This window comes from Tachypleus tridentatus, chromosome 4 (assembly GCF_004210375.1).
Source record: "Tachypleus tridentatus isolate NWPU-2018 chromosome 4, ASM421037v1, whole genome shotgun sequence".
In the NCBI taxonomy this organism is placed as follows: domain Eukaryota; kingdom Metazoa; phylum Arthropoda; class Merostomata; order Xiphosura; family Limulidae; genus Tachypleus; species Tachypleus tridentatus.
The window spans coordinates 517,280-533,304 of NC_134828.1; the positions used below are offsets into that span (position 1 = coordinate 517,280).

The 16,025-nt window shown below is 31.4% G+C and overlaps 1 protein-coding gene across 1 annotated transcript in view; it reads left to right on the top strand.

Moving 5' to 3' along the window:
- Window positions 1–1,463: 1,463 nt before the first annotated feature.
- The window catches only part of LOC143249991 (twitchin-like), a 70,656-nt gene continuing 56,094 nt past the window's right edge, over window positions 1,464–16,025 (top strand). The window contains exon 1 of the mRNA XM_076500625.1: window positions 1,464–1,539. Coding sequence (XP_076356740.1) covers window positions 1,464–1,539 — 76 coding nt within the window. The remainder of the gene's footprint in view (window positions 1,540–16,025) is intronic.

Here is a 16,025-nt window from a genome sequence, read left to right on the forward strand (position 1 = left end):
GCAGAGCAAATTTAACTTTTTTGCTGATTAAATTTCTCTAGCAGAGCTTGTTGGACGTCTTTGGCAGATGAGATTGTTATGTATGATCGTATTTCTTACAAATATCGTTTCCAATCACATTCATAAGACCGTCTGATCTCATGGGAGTAACATTGTACACATAGTTCTTACTACATTCATGCATAACGCAAGCAATCGATTGTTCTTGTCAAGAGCACTGAAACTTGATGCCTCCAGTTGAGCTTCTTTACTTGGTAAGTTTGATGTCTCTGTGGATTGGTACCAAAGAACTGCCGAATTTAATAGACTTTGTTCCTGTACCACGTTGGAGTATTACAACAACGTCTCGAACACCTTACTGTCGCATTTGAATTTTTGGATGATCTGTGTCGTTTCTTTGATGTCACGAAATCCAAAGGATCTTTAGAAGTATCGCTAGACATTTCATCTTTATCACTCTCCAAAGGAATAGCGTAATAAATCACTCTTTTTTTCTTTCTTTGTGCTTTTAATTCGCACTGCGACTGTTTCCAACTTATTATTCGTGCTATTTGACCTCTGGGTTCAAACCATTGCTTCCACACTAATATCGAGGGCATTTCTTATAAATACCGCACATACGCACTTGCAAGCCATTTTTTTTCTTTTCCTGTATTAACGATGCTTTATCAATATAAGATTATTACACTTATTCATCGAGTGTCAATAGTATGTTGATATCTATTTTGTTGGTACATGTGAATCCGGTTTTCACAAAAGGTGCTGACACAATCGTCTGCTTTTTTCAGTCAGATTTTGGTAAAAGTGTTAGCTTATAAACAAACGATGCGGACTGATTTGAGAAATAAGATTCTGCAAGCTCATGGGTGCCTGGTCTGGAATAGTACTGTTGAATAAAACAAGAAGCTGCTACTTCAAATATAGACATAAGCCCTGAAATCTTCAATATACTTAAAAAATAATTAGATACACATTACATGATATAATGTAAAAAAAAAAATATATATTAGTCTGTTCAAGCACTTGTTTTATTGTATATTTCATTGTATATAGGGATAAATATATGGTATATTAAAACGTATGCACTTCATCAAATCACGCAACAGCTATTACAGCATATGTAACATTACTGTGGAATGAACATTTAATAAAACTTAATTCAAACATTGTTTGACTTTAGCGGGTCTCTGATATCACCGAATATCGAAAATAATATTAATCGCTCCAGTAAGGGTATTTAACAGTTCTTTCTGACGCAAAATACTCAAATGGTCAGATGTATTCTGATCAGAAATTTATATCTTCCAAGAGAGGAATGTTCCTTGTATTTAATGCATTGAAAATAAAAGAAATATGGGTCAATTTGAGACACAAGGATCACCTATAAAGAGATCTACAAGTCGTACCCTAATTCTACTAAGCAAAGTGCGGCGTCTTATAGCATATAAGAATTCATTAACAAAATGGCAAAGAAAAAAGCTCGTCAGTGTGCCCCAGGCAACAGTACGCAGTGTAATCGAGAAGGATCTCCGACTGTACGTAAGTTCAACAGAGTTAGAGTTAACCAAGATAACGCTTCTAGTAAAACTTTCTATTCCACCATGAAATACTTAAAACAGCTATAAATGAAGATGAGTATTTATGCTATTTCTTTCGAAGACATAGTAGATAAGTTGTCCATGAATCAGTTGAAAAGGTATTGTGAAGCTATTATTTTCATATTCTAGATGTTTTATGGAAATAAAGAAAGGAGGAGTTGTGGGCTTTAGACATAACACTCTTACTACGTAGCCGTTTGCAATAGAAACCATACTGTAGGGCTATTGTCGAGAAGTACGGTTGTGAAATAGAGAAAATAAAGCGTGTGTCTCTGTTAATGGTGGTAGCTTGTAGCCTATATAACCGCTTAAGCCTAATTATTTAATTACTTACCATTTTATTGCTAGGTTAGTAATTACTCATTGGTTATTATCCTATGTTTCCCTGTTAATCTATCACTATGTTCAAAATATTTAGATCACATACAGGCACGCTTTATTTCCTCTATTTCACAACCATGTTTCTTGACAATAGTCCTGAAGTAAAGTTTTACTGTGAACGGCTACGTAGTACGGAAACTAGGAATAAAACATAACCCAGAATTAATGACTACTGACTGGATTGGGAGGTTATAATGCAAGATAGCTTAGGCCATTTGCACCACGTTACAAATACTTCAAAATAGTAAAACTGTTATTTAAGTAACAATAAAATGTAAAAGTATTAAATAATCTTAGTTTGACTGGAAATTTTAATTTCAGTATCCAATAAATGTATTTAAGTATTATTGTATCCATATTGAAGTGGATTCAAGAACTCGTAACCCAGTTGCTGTGTGCTAAACGCATGAACAATATGTGTGCTTTTTTACTATGTTATAATATGTTTAATTTTTGTATGGAAGTTATTTCTTAGAATAATTTAATACTTTTTACCACTATCACAATATTTATTTAATGTCAAGTTTTTGTTAAATGTAGAAATCAATAAATTAATATTTTTATCCATAGCTTAATATTTAGATACTAAATACGAGATGTATATCCGTAGAGAACCATAAAGTGTTCGGTTTCAAAAGAAAATGAAACCAAACATAAGAGTAAGATACGTTTTATTGACGTTATGAAAGTACAAATTGTAACGTTAAGCGTTAGTGTCTCGTGACTGACTGACAGACAAACTACTGCTGTGAAGTGACACGAGTAATTAAAATAGGTGATACTGCCAGACGAACGTAGCTCCCTTTCGGTGAAATAAATAAATGTAACCAAAAAATCAAAAAGTCAATTACAACAGCATTTTACCGACATTTTAATTTACAGAAGTATACAGAGTACTAAATATGGTTTAGTAACACTGTATTTCTGAAGTTTAAGAATGTAAAAGTTTCTTTTATCCGTGCACTTATTCAAGGGCAGGTTGTATAAGAGGGTTTGAGAGGTTTTTTTTTTTCAGGGCATTATTTTGACGAACTCAAATATATTGAGAAATCGAAATATGGTGTATGCGAGTCATTCAGAGAGTTTGTTCGTTTAGGAGCACAAACTCATTTCTTCCACTTGTACTACGCCTTTACATCACAGAGTAGCCACTCCAAATAAAAGACTCACTCGCTGCTTATTTACTGTTATATAATTTGCGCTGGTCAAGATCTTAGAACTTCACATTTGGTTTCCTGTTTAAAAAAAAAAATCTAAGTTATTTAAAATAGCAGTAGATACATCTTTTATCGCAACATTTCTAATTAAATTTGCAATTATATCATGAACTATGTTCGAAAGTGTGTTTATAAGTATGTATTTATCAGAGTACATAAATACTTATTGCAGGTGTTTAAATACTTTGACTGATTGACTGCTTCTAGGAGAGAGGAGAAATAGAGACAATGATGTCAAAGACCATGCATATTATAATTGAATTAGTGTTGTTCATATCTTATAACATAATACGTGGGGGTACGGGACCTATGACTCGAGTTCTGCCGCTAGTTAGTCTCTTGTTGTTCAGGGTATTGAGAGTTGCTTTGTGAATGTTCCTCTTCATAACATTGTTTTAACATCACACCTAATTTCAAGACCAGTTGTGGTTGGAGTAAGACTTATTCTGCCATTAATTGTATATCATTATTGATGAGAAATGAGTTGGCTGGGTTTGTTTGTTTTGAATTTCGTGCAAAGCTACTCGAGGGCTATCTGCGCTAGCCGTCTCTAATTTAGCAGTGTAAGACTAGAGGGAAGACAGCTAGTCGTCACCACTCACCGCCAACTCTTGGGCTGCTCTTTACCAACGAATAGTGGGATTGACCGTCACATTATAACACTCCCACGGCTGGAATGGCGAACATGTTTGTTGCGACGGAGACTCGAACCCGCAACTCTAAGATTACGAATCGAGGGTCTTAACCACCTGGCCATGCTGAGAAAGAAAAGTGAAAGTGTGATAAACAAGGATAGTATAAAAAAAGAAGGCACAGTTTAGAGCAATATTTTATTAGAACATAGTATCACTATATTCTAGTGGCACAATGTCCACTATAATAATTAGCGATTAATATTTGCTATAAGTAGTTTACTTGTACGTATAGTAAAAGTATTTATCTTGAAATTTAACTGCTCACATCAGCCAACAGTGGTCGTAGTACGAATGCATGAGAAATTAAATATAAATATTAAGTATAAAGTGTAAATTCTGTCCACGCAGGAGTTTAATAAAATATGAAACTAAGAAGTATATGCTGTGAGGTGTGTGGATGCAATCAGTTCGGATCTCTTTCCGTATATTCGGCTAGTCGGCTTTTCCAACATTGACTTGATCTTTAGGTGTGCGACGGAACTAACAAAGAGTATTTGAGCATTTCACAGCTAGTAGTGAAACATGGTCGAAAGACAACTTCATGAATATTGGATCATCAACTGATACTTAATTAAATTGCTAAGAAAATATTTTATTTTATTTAACAAGATTTACTGCGTTATACAATATATAGAGTTATACAGAATTCATCAAATCTTAAGTTATACTGGTAACAATATGAAGTGAATTATTATGTGGACGTTCGGTCGAATGGATTATTACTGTACATGTAAAGTGCCGATATTTTATTACCTTTTGAAACATTTATTTGAGTTATTCTTTGCAGGATTGTCTCTCTATCAATCCTTATATTTCTTTTGTATGTTTATGTATCTATCTAACGGATATGTGCTCCATCACTTGTTTTACAACATGACAATAAAAATGCAATTATTTGTTGTGAACCTAACGTTGAGAAAAAGTAAAATATTAGAAATCACCGTAAAGAAAAAATGTTTAGTATATGTGTGTGTGTTTTCTTATAGCAAAGCCATATCAGGCTATCTGCTGAGTCCACCGAGGGAAGTCGAACTGTTTGAACTATTAATTTAAAAGTACAATAGTGGCAGCTTTTACAGCAAGCAAGTTGTGATTTTAATAATCAGACGTTTATGATTCATATTACAAAGACATTATCAAGTCAGATTTACATGTAAAACGAAAAAAAAATGTCACTGGAAATAATTATGTTTATTAGACAGATAAATCAAAATGTTGTCAATATTCACTTTGCTAGTGCGTTTTACATGTGCATAGCATTTGGAACTATCTTAGAGGACTGTTTATAAAAATAAAAGAAAGAAGAATCAGAACTCGATAAATATATTAATGGTCATAAAACATATTGTTCGTTAAATAGTAGGCTTTGTAATTTTTGTTTATTAAAACAGGTGACTTTTATTACAGTTAGTGAGGTTCTGAACATAGTATTATTTGTAAGCTCATCTCAATTTCTATAGAAATGCTAATTACACAATTCTAAATAATTCGACCCAATATTTTATGATACATTAAGCTATGAATTTTAGACATTCAGCTCAATCTCAGTATGTTTTTCAAGTTACATAGATATATAATTGTGGGAACAAAAATGTCAAATGACATATTACGAAATCTTAACATACTTTACAGTCAACTAACTCATTACATTCATCTCGTTTTTGGACACTTTCAAGCAAATTGGGATTTTTGATTAGTATATTAAGAAAATATTTGTTTTCACGGCATGTTTATACCTCTGTCATTAAAATACATTTTTGTATTTAGATGTCTCGAGTCATTAATCGGTATAAAACACAATATACACCACCATTACCCTGATGAAAACATTAGCACTCGTTCTTTTTTAATTTTTTATAAGTGAATACGTTAAAATACTTGTTTAGCCGTGAATGTACTTGTACCAAGTGATTTCATAGCTAGTTGATTAGCAAATAATTCAGAAACGGAAAAGTGTTTATTTTAGCTCTTTGGAATGAGGAATTAAGTACATACTTTGTCATAATATTATTAAGGAAAGTGAAGGTTAAGTTTTAGGTCGTAAGCTAAAAAAGTGTTTTAAATATGTATTATACATCAAACGAAAATATATAACAATAACAAAGAAATATATTTAACCAAATATGACCATAACGCCTTTCTACAACAATGATTATAGGATAAGCACACATTATGCAAAATTCCTAAAAGTATCACTAAATTGTGGTAGAGAATCAATACCTTTGTTTAAATTGCTGACAAAGAGTGACAATCGCAACATGAAGGCATCAACATTAATTGTTGCTATTGGTTCTGCCGCAGAGTGTCTGTATAAATGAGTCTGTAGTGCACAACCTGTGCACTTATGGTAATAAGTTACCATATTACTATGGTAATATTTACCATATTATCTGAAAGGTGACGATTATTTGGAAACTATTCAACATACAACATGTTAGCAGCTGAGGTATTCCCGCGACACTCTCTACACTGGATCATATTAAACTGTTTTTAGACTAGATTTTGTGTCATTAGTTATATGACGTAGGAACATCTGCAGCACTATATGTGCATACTACCCTATGAAGGAGCTTTTATTTTAATGATTTTTAAGCATTTGGACTTCTCAAATGTGTAATGACAAATTTTTGCATAATACTAACACTACATCTAAAACCTGCAAACCAATGTTATGGATTTTATCATAAGTTGTATAACTTTATACATAGGGAATCGATATATTTGTACCTATAATTACTTCTCTCTAGAAGATATTTTCATAATTGTTTTTCCTTTTGGTTTAAAATGCTCGGATTGCTCCCATCTGTATCTTTGTCATTCAATTTTAAGAGCATAATGAACAATAATAACATTTCTAAAGATGTCTTTAAATTACCTAAATGACATTGGGGAGGGCACAACACCTCACTTCATAACACTAAAAATATTTACCTTTCATTTTCAAAATATTTGGATTGTCAATGGCCTTTTTGAGTCCCCAGTCTAACTATCGTTGTTGTGAAGTCATTTACGTTTGTAGTTTGTAACTAATACTGGACAATAAAAGATCGGTATTAAAGAAAACTCAAGTAATTAGGAGTAACTTGGTGGTGCGAATTATACAAATGTAGTCAGAATTCGTCCGTCACCTTTAACCTGAGTTATTGTAATATATCAATATTTTATCAGCACTGTGTGAAATACCATGCAATCAACTCAGTACAATAGATTTATGCTGTGAAATTAAGTTTACTCGGAGAGTTTAAAGGGCGGAAGGCACAGAATTTTTGATAACTTCAAACACTGATTGTGTTAGGTTGATATAAAATTTTAAATACATTGTTTATATGTTATTTGTTCTCGATGTAATTGTAATGGATTGTAACACTTTTTGTTTCATTCCCATGCTTAACTGCTTCTCCAAATGTTAATGAAAACTTCACGAGCTCAGTCAAGAGGCTCCTCGAGCATAACAAAGATGGAATCGGACATTTCTTTATAAATTACTTCTCACTCACTCAGTTGGTCACTTCAGTTTCGTCTGTACACGGTTAAGACAAAGTATCATCTTCTTTACATTATACATGCCATATAATCAAATTCATTAACTTTGTTATATTTTCTTTTAAGCAACAGTTCTGTAAACGTAAATTATTTCATATATTTTAGAAAAATCATTTGAAGTGCTGGCTGCTTCCAGTACAAATAAAGTCCGACAGTGCAAAAATCACCCAACTGATTTCTGATACATTTGTGTAAAATGTATTATATTTCACAAATGAAAATACATCAAACAAAAGAGAAATGTACCTTACTACCGCTATTTTGGATGTAAAATTGGAAATTAAGAAAAGCGTCGAGCTCCACATATATTTCTTACACTTTGTACATCTGGTTTGATATAGTGGCTGAAAAAGAAGAGAACAAGTATGCAATTTTCTGTTTCCATGACATCGTATGAGCCAAAAGATAGACTAACTGACTGTTATTTTTGCATAAGTAATGTTTCTTATATCAAGGCAAAACTAAACAATAGATTAAATATTCACATACTGCACCAGTGCTAAATCCACTAACGAATTGGGAAACAGAAGAGTTATTCTGTGAATAATATAACGAAATATCTTTTTATTCTTCATTCAGAAATTCTATCCCTCTGACACTTCCACATCAACTGCTTTATCTGATCACACAAGAAGAACTAAAAGTTCTGATTGGTGATTTGTCTTTATCAAGGTAGAATGGGGAATTTTTTGGATCTCGTTTACAACAATGATATTTTTATCTCCAGGAACAAGAACTTCGTTTTACCAGATTCTTACTTCTTTCTACAATCTGCAAGATACTTTGTGTTTCTGTAGTAATGTTGTTGTACTAATGGAAGAATTAGGTACTGAATATCATCCAAAAGAATGGAACCTTTCTATTGACTGATTTAAGGGTAGTCTGAAAACTGCATTTTTGTACAATGGGAACACTAACCCATCGGTTTCTGTTGCTCATGCTATGAACGTGAAAGAAATGTATCAAAATATGCATTTTATACTGGTTATCAAATATCACCACTATATGAAGAACTTGTGTGGTGATTTGAAAATTATTGTACTTCTGCTAGGCCTTCTGAGTGGATATACAAAATATTCCTTTTTTGTGTATCTGTGGCAGCCGAGATACTAAAAAACGTTTTAAGAACTGGCCACTGAGAGAAAAATTAGAATAAAGGGAAATAAATGTCAAATATTAACCTTTAGTGAATTCCCAAAATGTGTTTCTGTTCCTTTCTTATTAAACTGTAACTCATGCAGAAATAAATAGAGATAGTAATGGTATAAGCTATATATCTGTGAAGTGTCCAAAAATCTGTCAGGCAAAAATTGGAAGAATGAGTGTTTATTGGGCCACAGATTCGGGAAGTAGTGATGTATGATAATTTGAAAACAATACTCAATCAGAAAGGTCTTGCTGCCTAGAAATAATTCAAACTTGTTGTCAATATTTTCTCAGAAAATCATTAAACCTATGCTGTGATGATATGCTCAAAAGATACAGGAAAATGAGGTATAGGTGTCACTATCGTTTAATCTTTTTCCAAATGATCTAGATGCAGAAACAATGAGCATGGTGAGTGCTTCCACCAACATGTTACTACTATGTAACAGTGATATCAAGGAAGACAGAATTCGGCGATGACGGGAAATTACTGTTGGTTTTAAAAGCGTGAAACTAGAAACATACACAGAAGGCGCATTAAGTCAAGGAGTTATTTTGTAACGAAAAATAATATCATGATGAAAGTTTAAAACATAGTTTGAACGTATTTTCAGTACCTAAAATTATAACCTTTATTGCTTTTTATACTAGTATATTGCTGTTACATATTAGTATTCTGTGCAATTTTTAATGAATAAATAGTTATTTAAAAAAAGTTGATATTTTCATTACCTATAAGAACATTTTGAGTAAATCTATCATAACTGAAAAACAACAGGCGATCAGTAATTTTCATCACAATTTTTAAAATAAGTATCGTCAAATTACTCAGAAAGTTTCATTGTTATAGTAGCACAGAACATTTTTTGTTGCTCTGTGAAATTAGCAACGGGTGTTATTTACAGTGCATAATTCAGTATACGTCACAAAGTATTGGTGTTATTGTTTTCAACTAGTATTCTCCTATTCAGCAAGCAAGAAAGAAATCTTCCCGCACCAATTTCAGAGACTGTGAAATAAAAAAAAATCTTGAATGTTAAACGAGTTTCTTTATTGATTTCATGTCTTACTCTTTCGTTAATCTTATGAAAAATTCATACATCTAGCAAAACAAACATCAACTGAAGGTACTACTCAAAAATAGCTTTTGCCCTCGCCAAATCGATATTTGACCAGGGTTAAAAATTTAACATTAACGATTCATTACTACATGTGTTATTTTTAGTGTAAGATATAAAATTTACGTCTCTTATCATCTCGCTTCTAGAGAGTTTCGAAAACTAATATCCACATCCCACTAACTATATGATTTCTTGCTTTCGGGATTTAGATGATGGTCATATTTATGTTATTATTATAAATACATATGTATCAAACTTATGAAACATTATTTGACCATTAGGATGTTTTTTTTATTTTCTTTATGTACTTGAATATTTTTAAAATTAGAATTATATATACTAAAAAGTACGTACATACTTAAAACATATATACATATTTAAAAAGTGTATCCTGCAGTGTTAAAATTAACAAGAGTATACTGTTGAGTTTTACTTTTCTTTTACCAACTTATGTCCAATGAGCTTATATTAGAGTAAAGCCGCATTGGGCTATCTGCTGTGTCCTCTACGAGAAATCGAACCCCGTATTTTAGCATTGTAGGTCAGTAAACTTACAGCCGTTTCACGCATATTTTCAGTTTTTCTGGGTCATTTGCAGTAAATAAATATTACTGATCGTAATGAAAATATACACCCTGTAGTGTTAGAACTAACTAACGCATTTCAATTTTTTCGTAGGGGTAATATGCTTTCTGGGACTGATTTTGAAAAAAAAAAAATTGTTTTTCTATATATATGTCTAAAAGAATGTGTGGAGTTTACCTATGTTAGGGTAGCATTGAGAAAAACGTTTAACAACTCATTAAGACCTCCGTTGTTTATAACATAAACGAATAACTAATTATGTAACTAGACAACTATCATCTTCTGTTTCAGAATTAGCACACGCAAAGAGTTTGCACTGTGGCTTCCAAATAATTCACAATTAAAACACTGCATATCGTAGTTACTGTTATTATAACGACAAGGGTTAGGGGGATTTCCAATGAAAGATTTAAATCATTTGTTTTGGAAGATAATAAATTTTACTGGCAAAGATAGTCATTCAGAATAAAGATGCTAAAATAACCACTAATATCATATAATTGACATAATGAAAATGAGTAGAATAGCCTTTGTCTTAATATATATAACATAATGAAAAATAATCACAATATATATAGTTTACGCATAAGAAATTTATAGAAGAATCATTAAAATATCTGCCATTTTCACAAAAGTAATTTGCTACAGAAACTTTCACAATGACCATCGTTTGATTAAAGGTAAGTCATCGTAAAGGATAAAATGTGAGATAAATCTAAGGTAAAAAAAAAAATGTTTGTAATGGAGGATATATGTTTTATGATTAATTTTCTAATCTTAGTAAAGAGAATTTCAAAACTCGTTTTGAAAATAGTTTCTTCTATGTGCAAAAGACGTTATTGACATTTAGCTTCTGTTTAACCTATTTTTAAAGTATTATTACTCTGTATATTATTAATATTGTATTTACTAAGAATATTTAAAAACACCTTTGAAACATTTTAGCTCGATGTCTTGTACAATCCATTCCTAACTATTTTCATGAACTATTATTATTCAGTATATTTTCATAAGAAATATCCTTAAGCTTACGTGTGTTTTCTTATAGCAAAGCCACATTCGGTGATCTGCGGAGCCTACCGCCGGGAATTGAACCCCTGATTTTAGCATTGTAAATCCGTAGACATACCGCTGTACTAGCGGGGATCGAAATATCCTTTAGATCTTTATATTGTAATCTATAAACAATATTTAACATTTCTTTTCTTGCATTTGAACTAAACTGTTCCAATGAGAAATACAATTCGACTGAATTATTTTTTAACATTTATGTAATATATGAAAAAAAATTTATTCTTATTTTAAAATATTAACTAATTTCTAAATATTTTTTTCCTGAATGGCTTAAATCACATGATATTTAGATCAGAACACGTAAGCTAATGTTCTCATTGTTGTTTATTGTGGCATTGTTATATAATTTCTTTATATAATGAGCATTGACTGTATTTCTTCAAGCCTCTATGGCTCGGCATAGACAAGTGGTTAGGGAGCTTGACTCATAATTTGAGGGTCGCGGGTTTGAATCCCTGTCAGCCATGGTAAAAGAGTAACTAAAGAATTGGCGGTGGATGGTGATGACTAGCAGCCACCATTCTAGTCATACACTGCTAAATTAAGGACGGTTAGCGCAGATAGTCCTTGTGTAGCTATTCGTGAAATTAAAAACAAACAAACAATCAAGCCTCTTTACTTATTAAACACACAATTCTCCTTTCAGCCGTTTTCTCGTTACACGTTTTCTTTGTGTACTAAATTTAGCTTTCTTAATAGAGACATATTAATTTTCTAAAGTTCAGTATTATCACTGTAATTACAGATTTGAAGTCGAGGTTGAACAATGTAATAAAGTGTATTTAATGCAACATTAGAATGTTACTGAGGTATTTTAAATAAATACTTATGACTCAAAAATGTTTGGGAATTATTTCTAACCCTGCTATCGTTTAAAAAGCTGACCTTAATCTCAGACCTACACTGTTTCACACTTTCTTCCACGACTTTTAGCAACAACTTCAGTTATAACTCAATTCTAGGCTACTTAATTTTTGAATACTCAAAACTATATGAGTCTCAAAAAAGTTTTCAATTAAGTTTATTTTTGTTTGTTTTCTGAAATTGTTTTAAATATTTTACTTTTCTAATTTTCCGAAACAGTATGTTTCCTGATTTTTTAGGGACATGGAATATATATATTGCTCTTTTACAAAGTTTATTTATACATATGTAAGTTCATAATATTTTCGACCTCACAACATTCGTAAAAAAATTAAACAAAACATGATTCGGAGAAACAGAGCTCTTGAAACTACATCAAGCAACCCAATTCAGGAATGCACAGTTGAGCATGTAAAATCGTCTAGCGCTTTGTTGATGAAATCTCCTAATGGACTGATAAAATATTCATTTACATTTACTTTAAGACTTAAAGTGCTATCTTTGGTGCACATGAGTTGCATACATATTACATGTATCATTAATCCATCTGCTGTAATATATGGAAGAATTTAATCATGTGTTATTAAGTCTTCCAGTGTAAATATACTTAGAAGATTTGTAGATATTTGAAACAACATACTCACTATGATATTATGCATTATAGTTTTAAATGATGGAATCAAAGTTTTCCTTTTCTTCTAGTTTTTTGTGTATTCAAATTTCCATTCTACAAAATAAGCACTGTGATTCTAATCTTAGTTTTTATACTAACCAATTTTGTAAAACACATATATATATATATAGATAATGGACTTTCATGTCATACCATAAGAGTGGATTTGATTGGCTACTTAGTCATCCTTGAAATGTAATTTTCTCAGTTGTAGATTTAAAAACAAACATTGGCTGACAAGTGATTTATCAAATGATCAAATGAAAAGTACACTTTATTATCCGGATAATTGTAATTACCATTCATTAATTCAGCTTGAACAACATATTTAGATTCTAAATGATCAACTCGAAATCAGAAACTAATTTTTAACTTTAAAAAGTAGAATATATTATTTTTCTTGTGCAAAAATAAAGAACTAGAGATCTATTCTGGTACAAAAAAAAAGGTTGATAGTAATGTTTAGTAACCTATAGCTGAAATGACACGGGTTACTTGTCGGTCAGATAAGTGAAGCTTTGTGAGCAATTATAAAGTTTATTAAAGGTTAGCAACAAACAGCCAAATTCGTGAAAATAACTACCGTTTACATCTTCTTTTGCCAATCACTAATCAACATTTATAAAAATGAATATGGCTGGTAAAATATTTAAAGTTCATATTATCGATTGTATGAATGACTGATAGATTTGTATTGCTAATTCTTGTTCTTAGAAATAATACACAGGCAATACAAAGCCCTCATTATTTTTAAATTATTTCACAGTAATTATCTTATAAAATAGCATAAAGATGTAATTCTCGATTCCTACAGTGAGCAAAGTACATATAACCACCTGTGCAGCTTTGAGCTTAACAATAAAGAAGAAATAAACTAATATTGTAGCCAGTATGTTGTTTCTTATTATATATAAAAATTGATGTCTGCTGAGAACTAATACTTTCTGTTATTACAACTCGTTTATAGCATGAAACATGTTTTTCATTATAAATCAGCTTTGGAAACACATTTGACAACATTTAATGAAAAACTGACAGTTTTACTGTTCTTTCTTTAACCAATCTGTGCAATGACATAGGTAAATCATCATGTATTTGCGTTTCAAAACTTATCTTCAGCTTAACCGATAAACTAAATAAATGTTTTACAACGTTTGGTAACAGTATTTTTTCAAAATAGACAGGTGAAAGTATTCATTCAGTAAAAAACAAGAATCATCACAATATGTCCGCTATTGAGCACAATAGCATTAAATTACTATGACTATATTATTCCATGTAGAGCGTAAAATCCATCAGAGACAGAGAAAATTTCAGCCGGAAACTTCACTGCTGCATTATAATGGAATTATAATGATTAGCAGGAAATATTTTTACTACTGAGCGCTTAGTTCATTTGACGTCATTTGAACATTAGGTTTGAAATCTTTCTAAAGTAGAAGATTTCTGTCTGTGGAAAACAATAAGTCATTTTCGTCGAGTTCGATGATTAATTGAATAACCTTAATTTAATATTGGAGTAAAGTCACGTATACGCTAGAGAAGATTGATCTGAAATCCAGTTCTCTAAAATAATCAGGACAAAATAGAATTATAAGGTTGTTTCGTTCAGCAGTATTCAATTCCCAGCGGTGTACAGAGCGCAGACAGTCTGTCCTATAATTTTATCCTACAACAAATAATCAAAACGATAGAAAAAATAATTGCTGTTAGGATTTTGTATTTTCAACCTGAAAGGCACCTCATGGTTCATATGGGATAAAACGCAACTAAAAACTTTAGGGATCTTATATAGCCATTTTTAATCTAGAACCTTTGATAAATGGAAAAAACTAAAGAGCAGTATCCGCCACCTAATACACTGCTTCTCTCAACTGAATAGCGAAACTGACTGTCACAGCAATGAAATATCTGATCAATATACTTTTACATATACGAACAAAAAGGAGCTGTATAAAAGAGCATTTACTTCAAGGTATGATGTATAAGAAAAGCCAAATTGTATAACAAGCAAACTTTATGAAAATGTAATGTTAAAGTGGGTGAGTTAAAAAATAATAAAAACAACTTAAACGAACTTGAGCACTGACATTTACTGCAACTGGAAGAAAAAGCAGTATGCATATAAAAATTGGTGCTAATAGTTATAAAATATAATCACTGGCAGACCTGAAAACGAGAACCTGAAAACCATTGCTAAACAAATTTTAAAATAATTACACTGCGCAAGAAATGTTTGTGTAAGCGTTCGAATATTGAACAATATTATTTTAAGTAGATGTGATAGCACTAGTTTTTTACCAAAACATATTAATTTGCACTTATCAAGTATATGTTAGTTGAACCTACAACCTTAGTATATAATTTAATTTAAATAATTTTAGTATACTGTTTTTTAGATTATTGCTATCCGATAAGTATTACTAAGTATATTGCAAGTGTGACTAAAGCATTTCTCACTTGGAAAATACATACATTTAATTTTGTAATCTTTAGTAATTCATCAAGCTGTTTTTATTATAATATTTTATTTTGTTGTCTTACGACACAACATTGCTATAGGCTATCAAATAGGAAACTCAAATAGACTCTCAACAAAATAAACCCTCTAAAACTCTCGAGGAAACAGCGTCATCGTTCATGTGTTACATTCTCACGTTCTAACACTATATTTCAATTATTCATCAGGTTTAAAAATGTGTATATGATACCCTATATTTTCACCTTACTTCCTTGACTACAGATGAAAGATTGTACGTTTCAAGCTTTGAGACAAAGAATACCCTGATAAACAATAAAACCTAAAATAAGCGGTAATGGTAGAAAAAAGGCACAAGCAACAACATGTAGATTTTATTTAAGGTAAAAAAAATTAAAGTTGATGAAAAAATGAAAGTACAATGTGACATAACCCATTTTGGGTATAAAAATCTTCAAAAATAGTAAATGTATTTCTTCAAAAGCTATGGCATGAATGTCAAAAGTGACTGAAGAGTCCGTTTGTTTGTTTTTTTGCATTTGGCACAAAGCTACATGAAGTTTATCTGCGCTAGCCGTCCCTAATTTAGCAGTGTAATGCTAGAGGGAAAACAGCTGGTCATCATTTCCTACCACCAACTCTTGGGGTA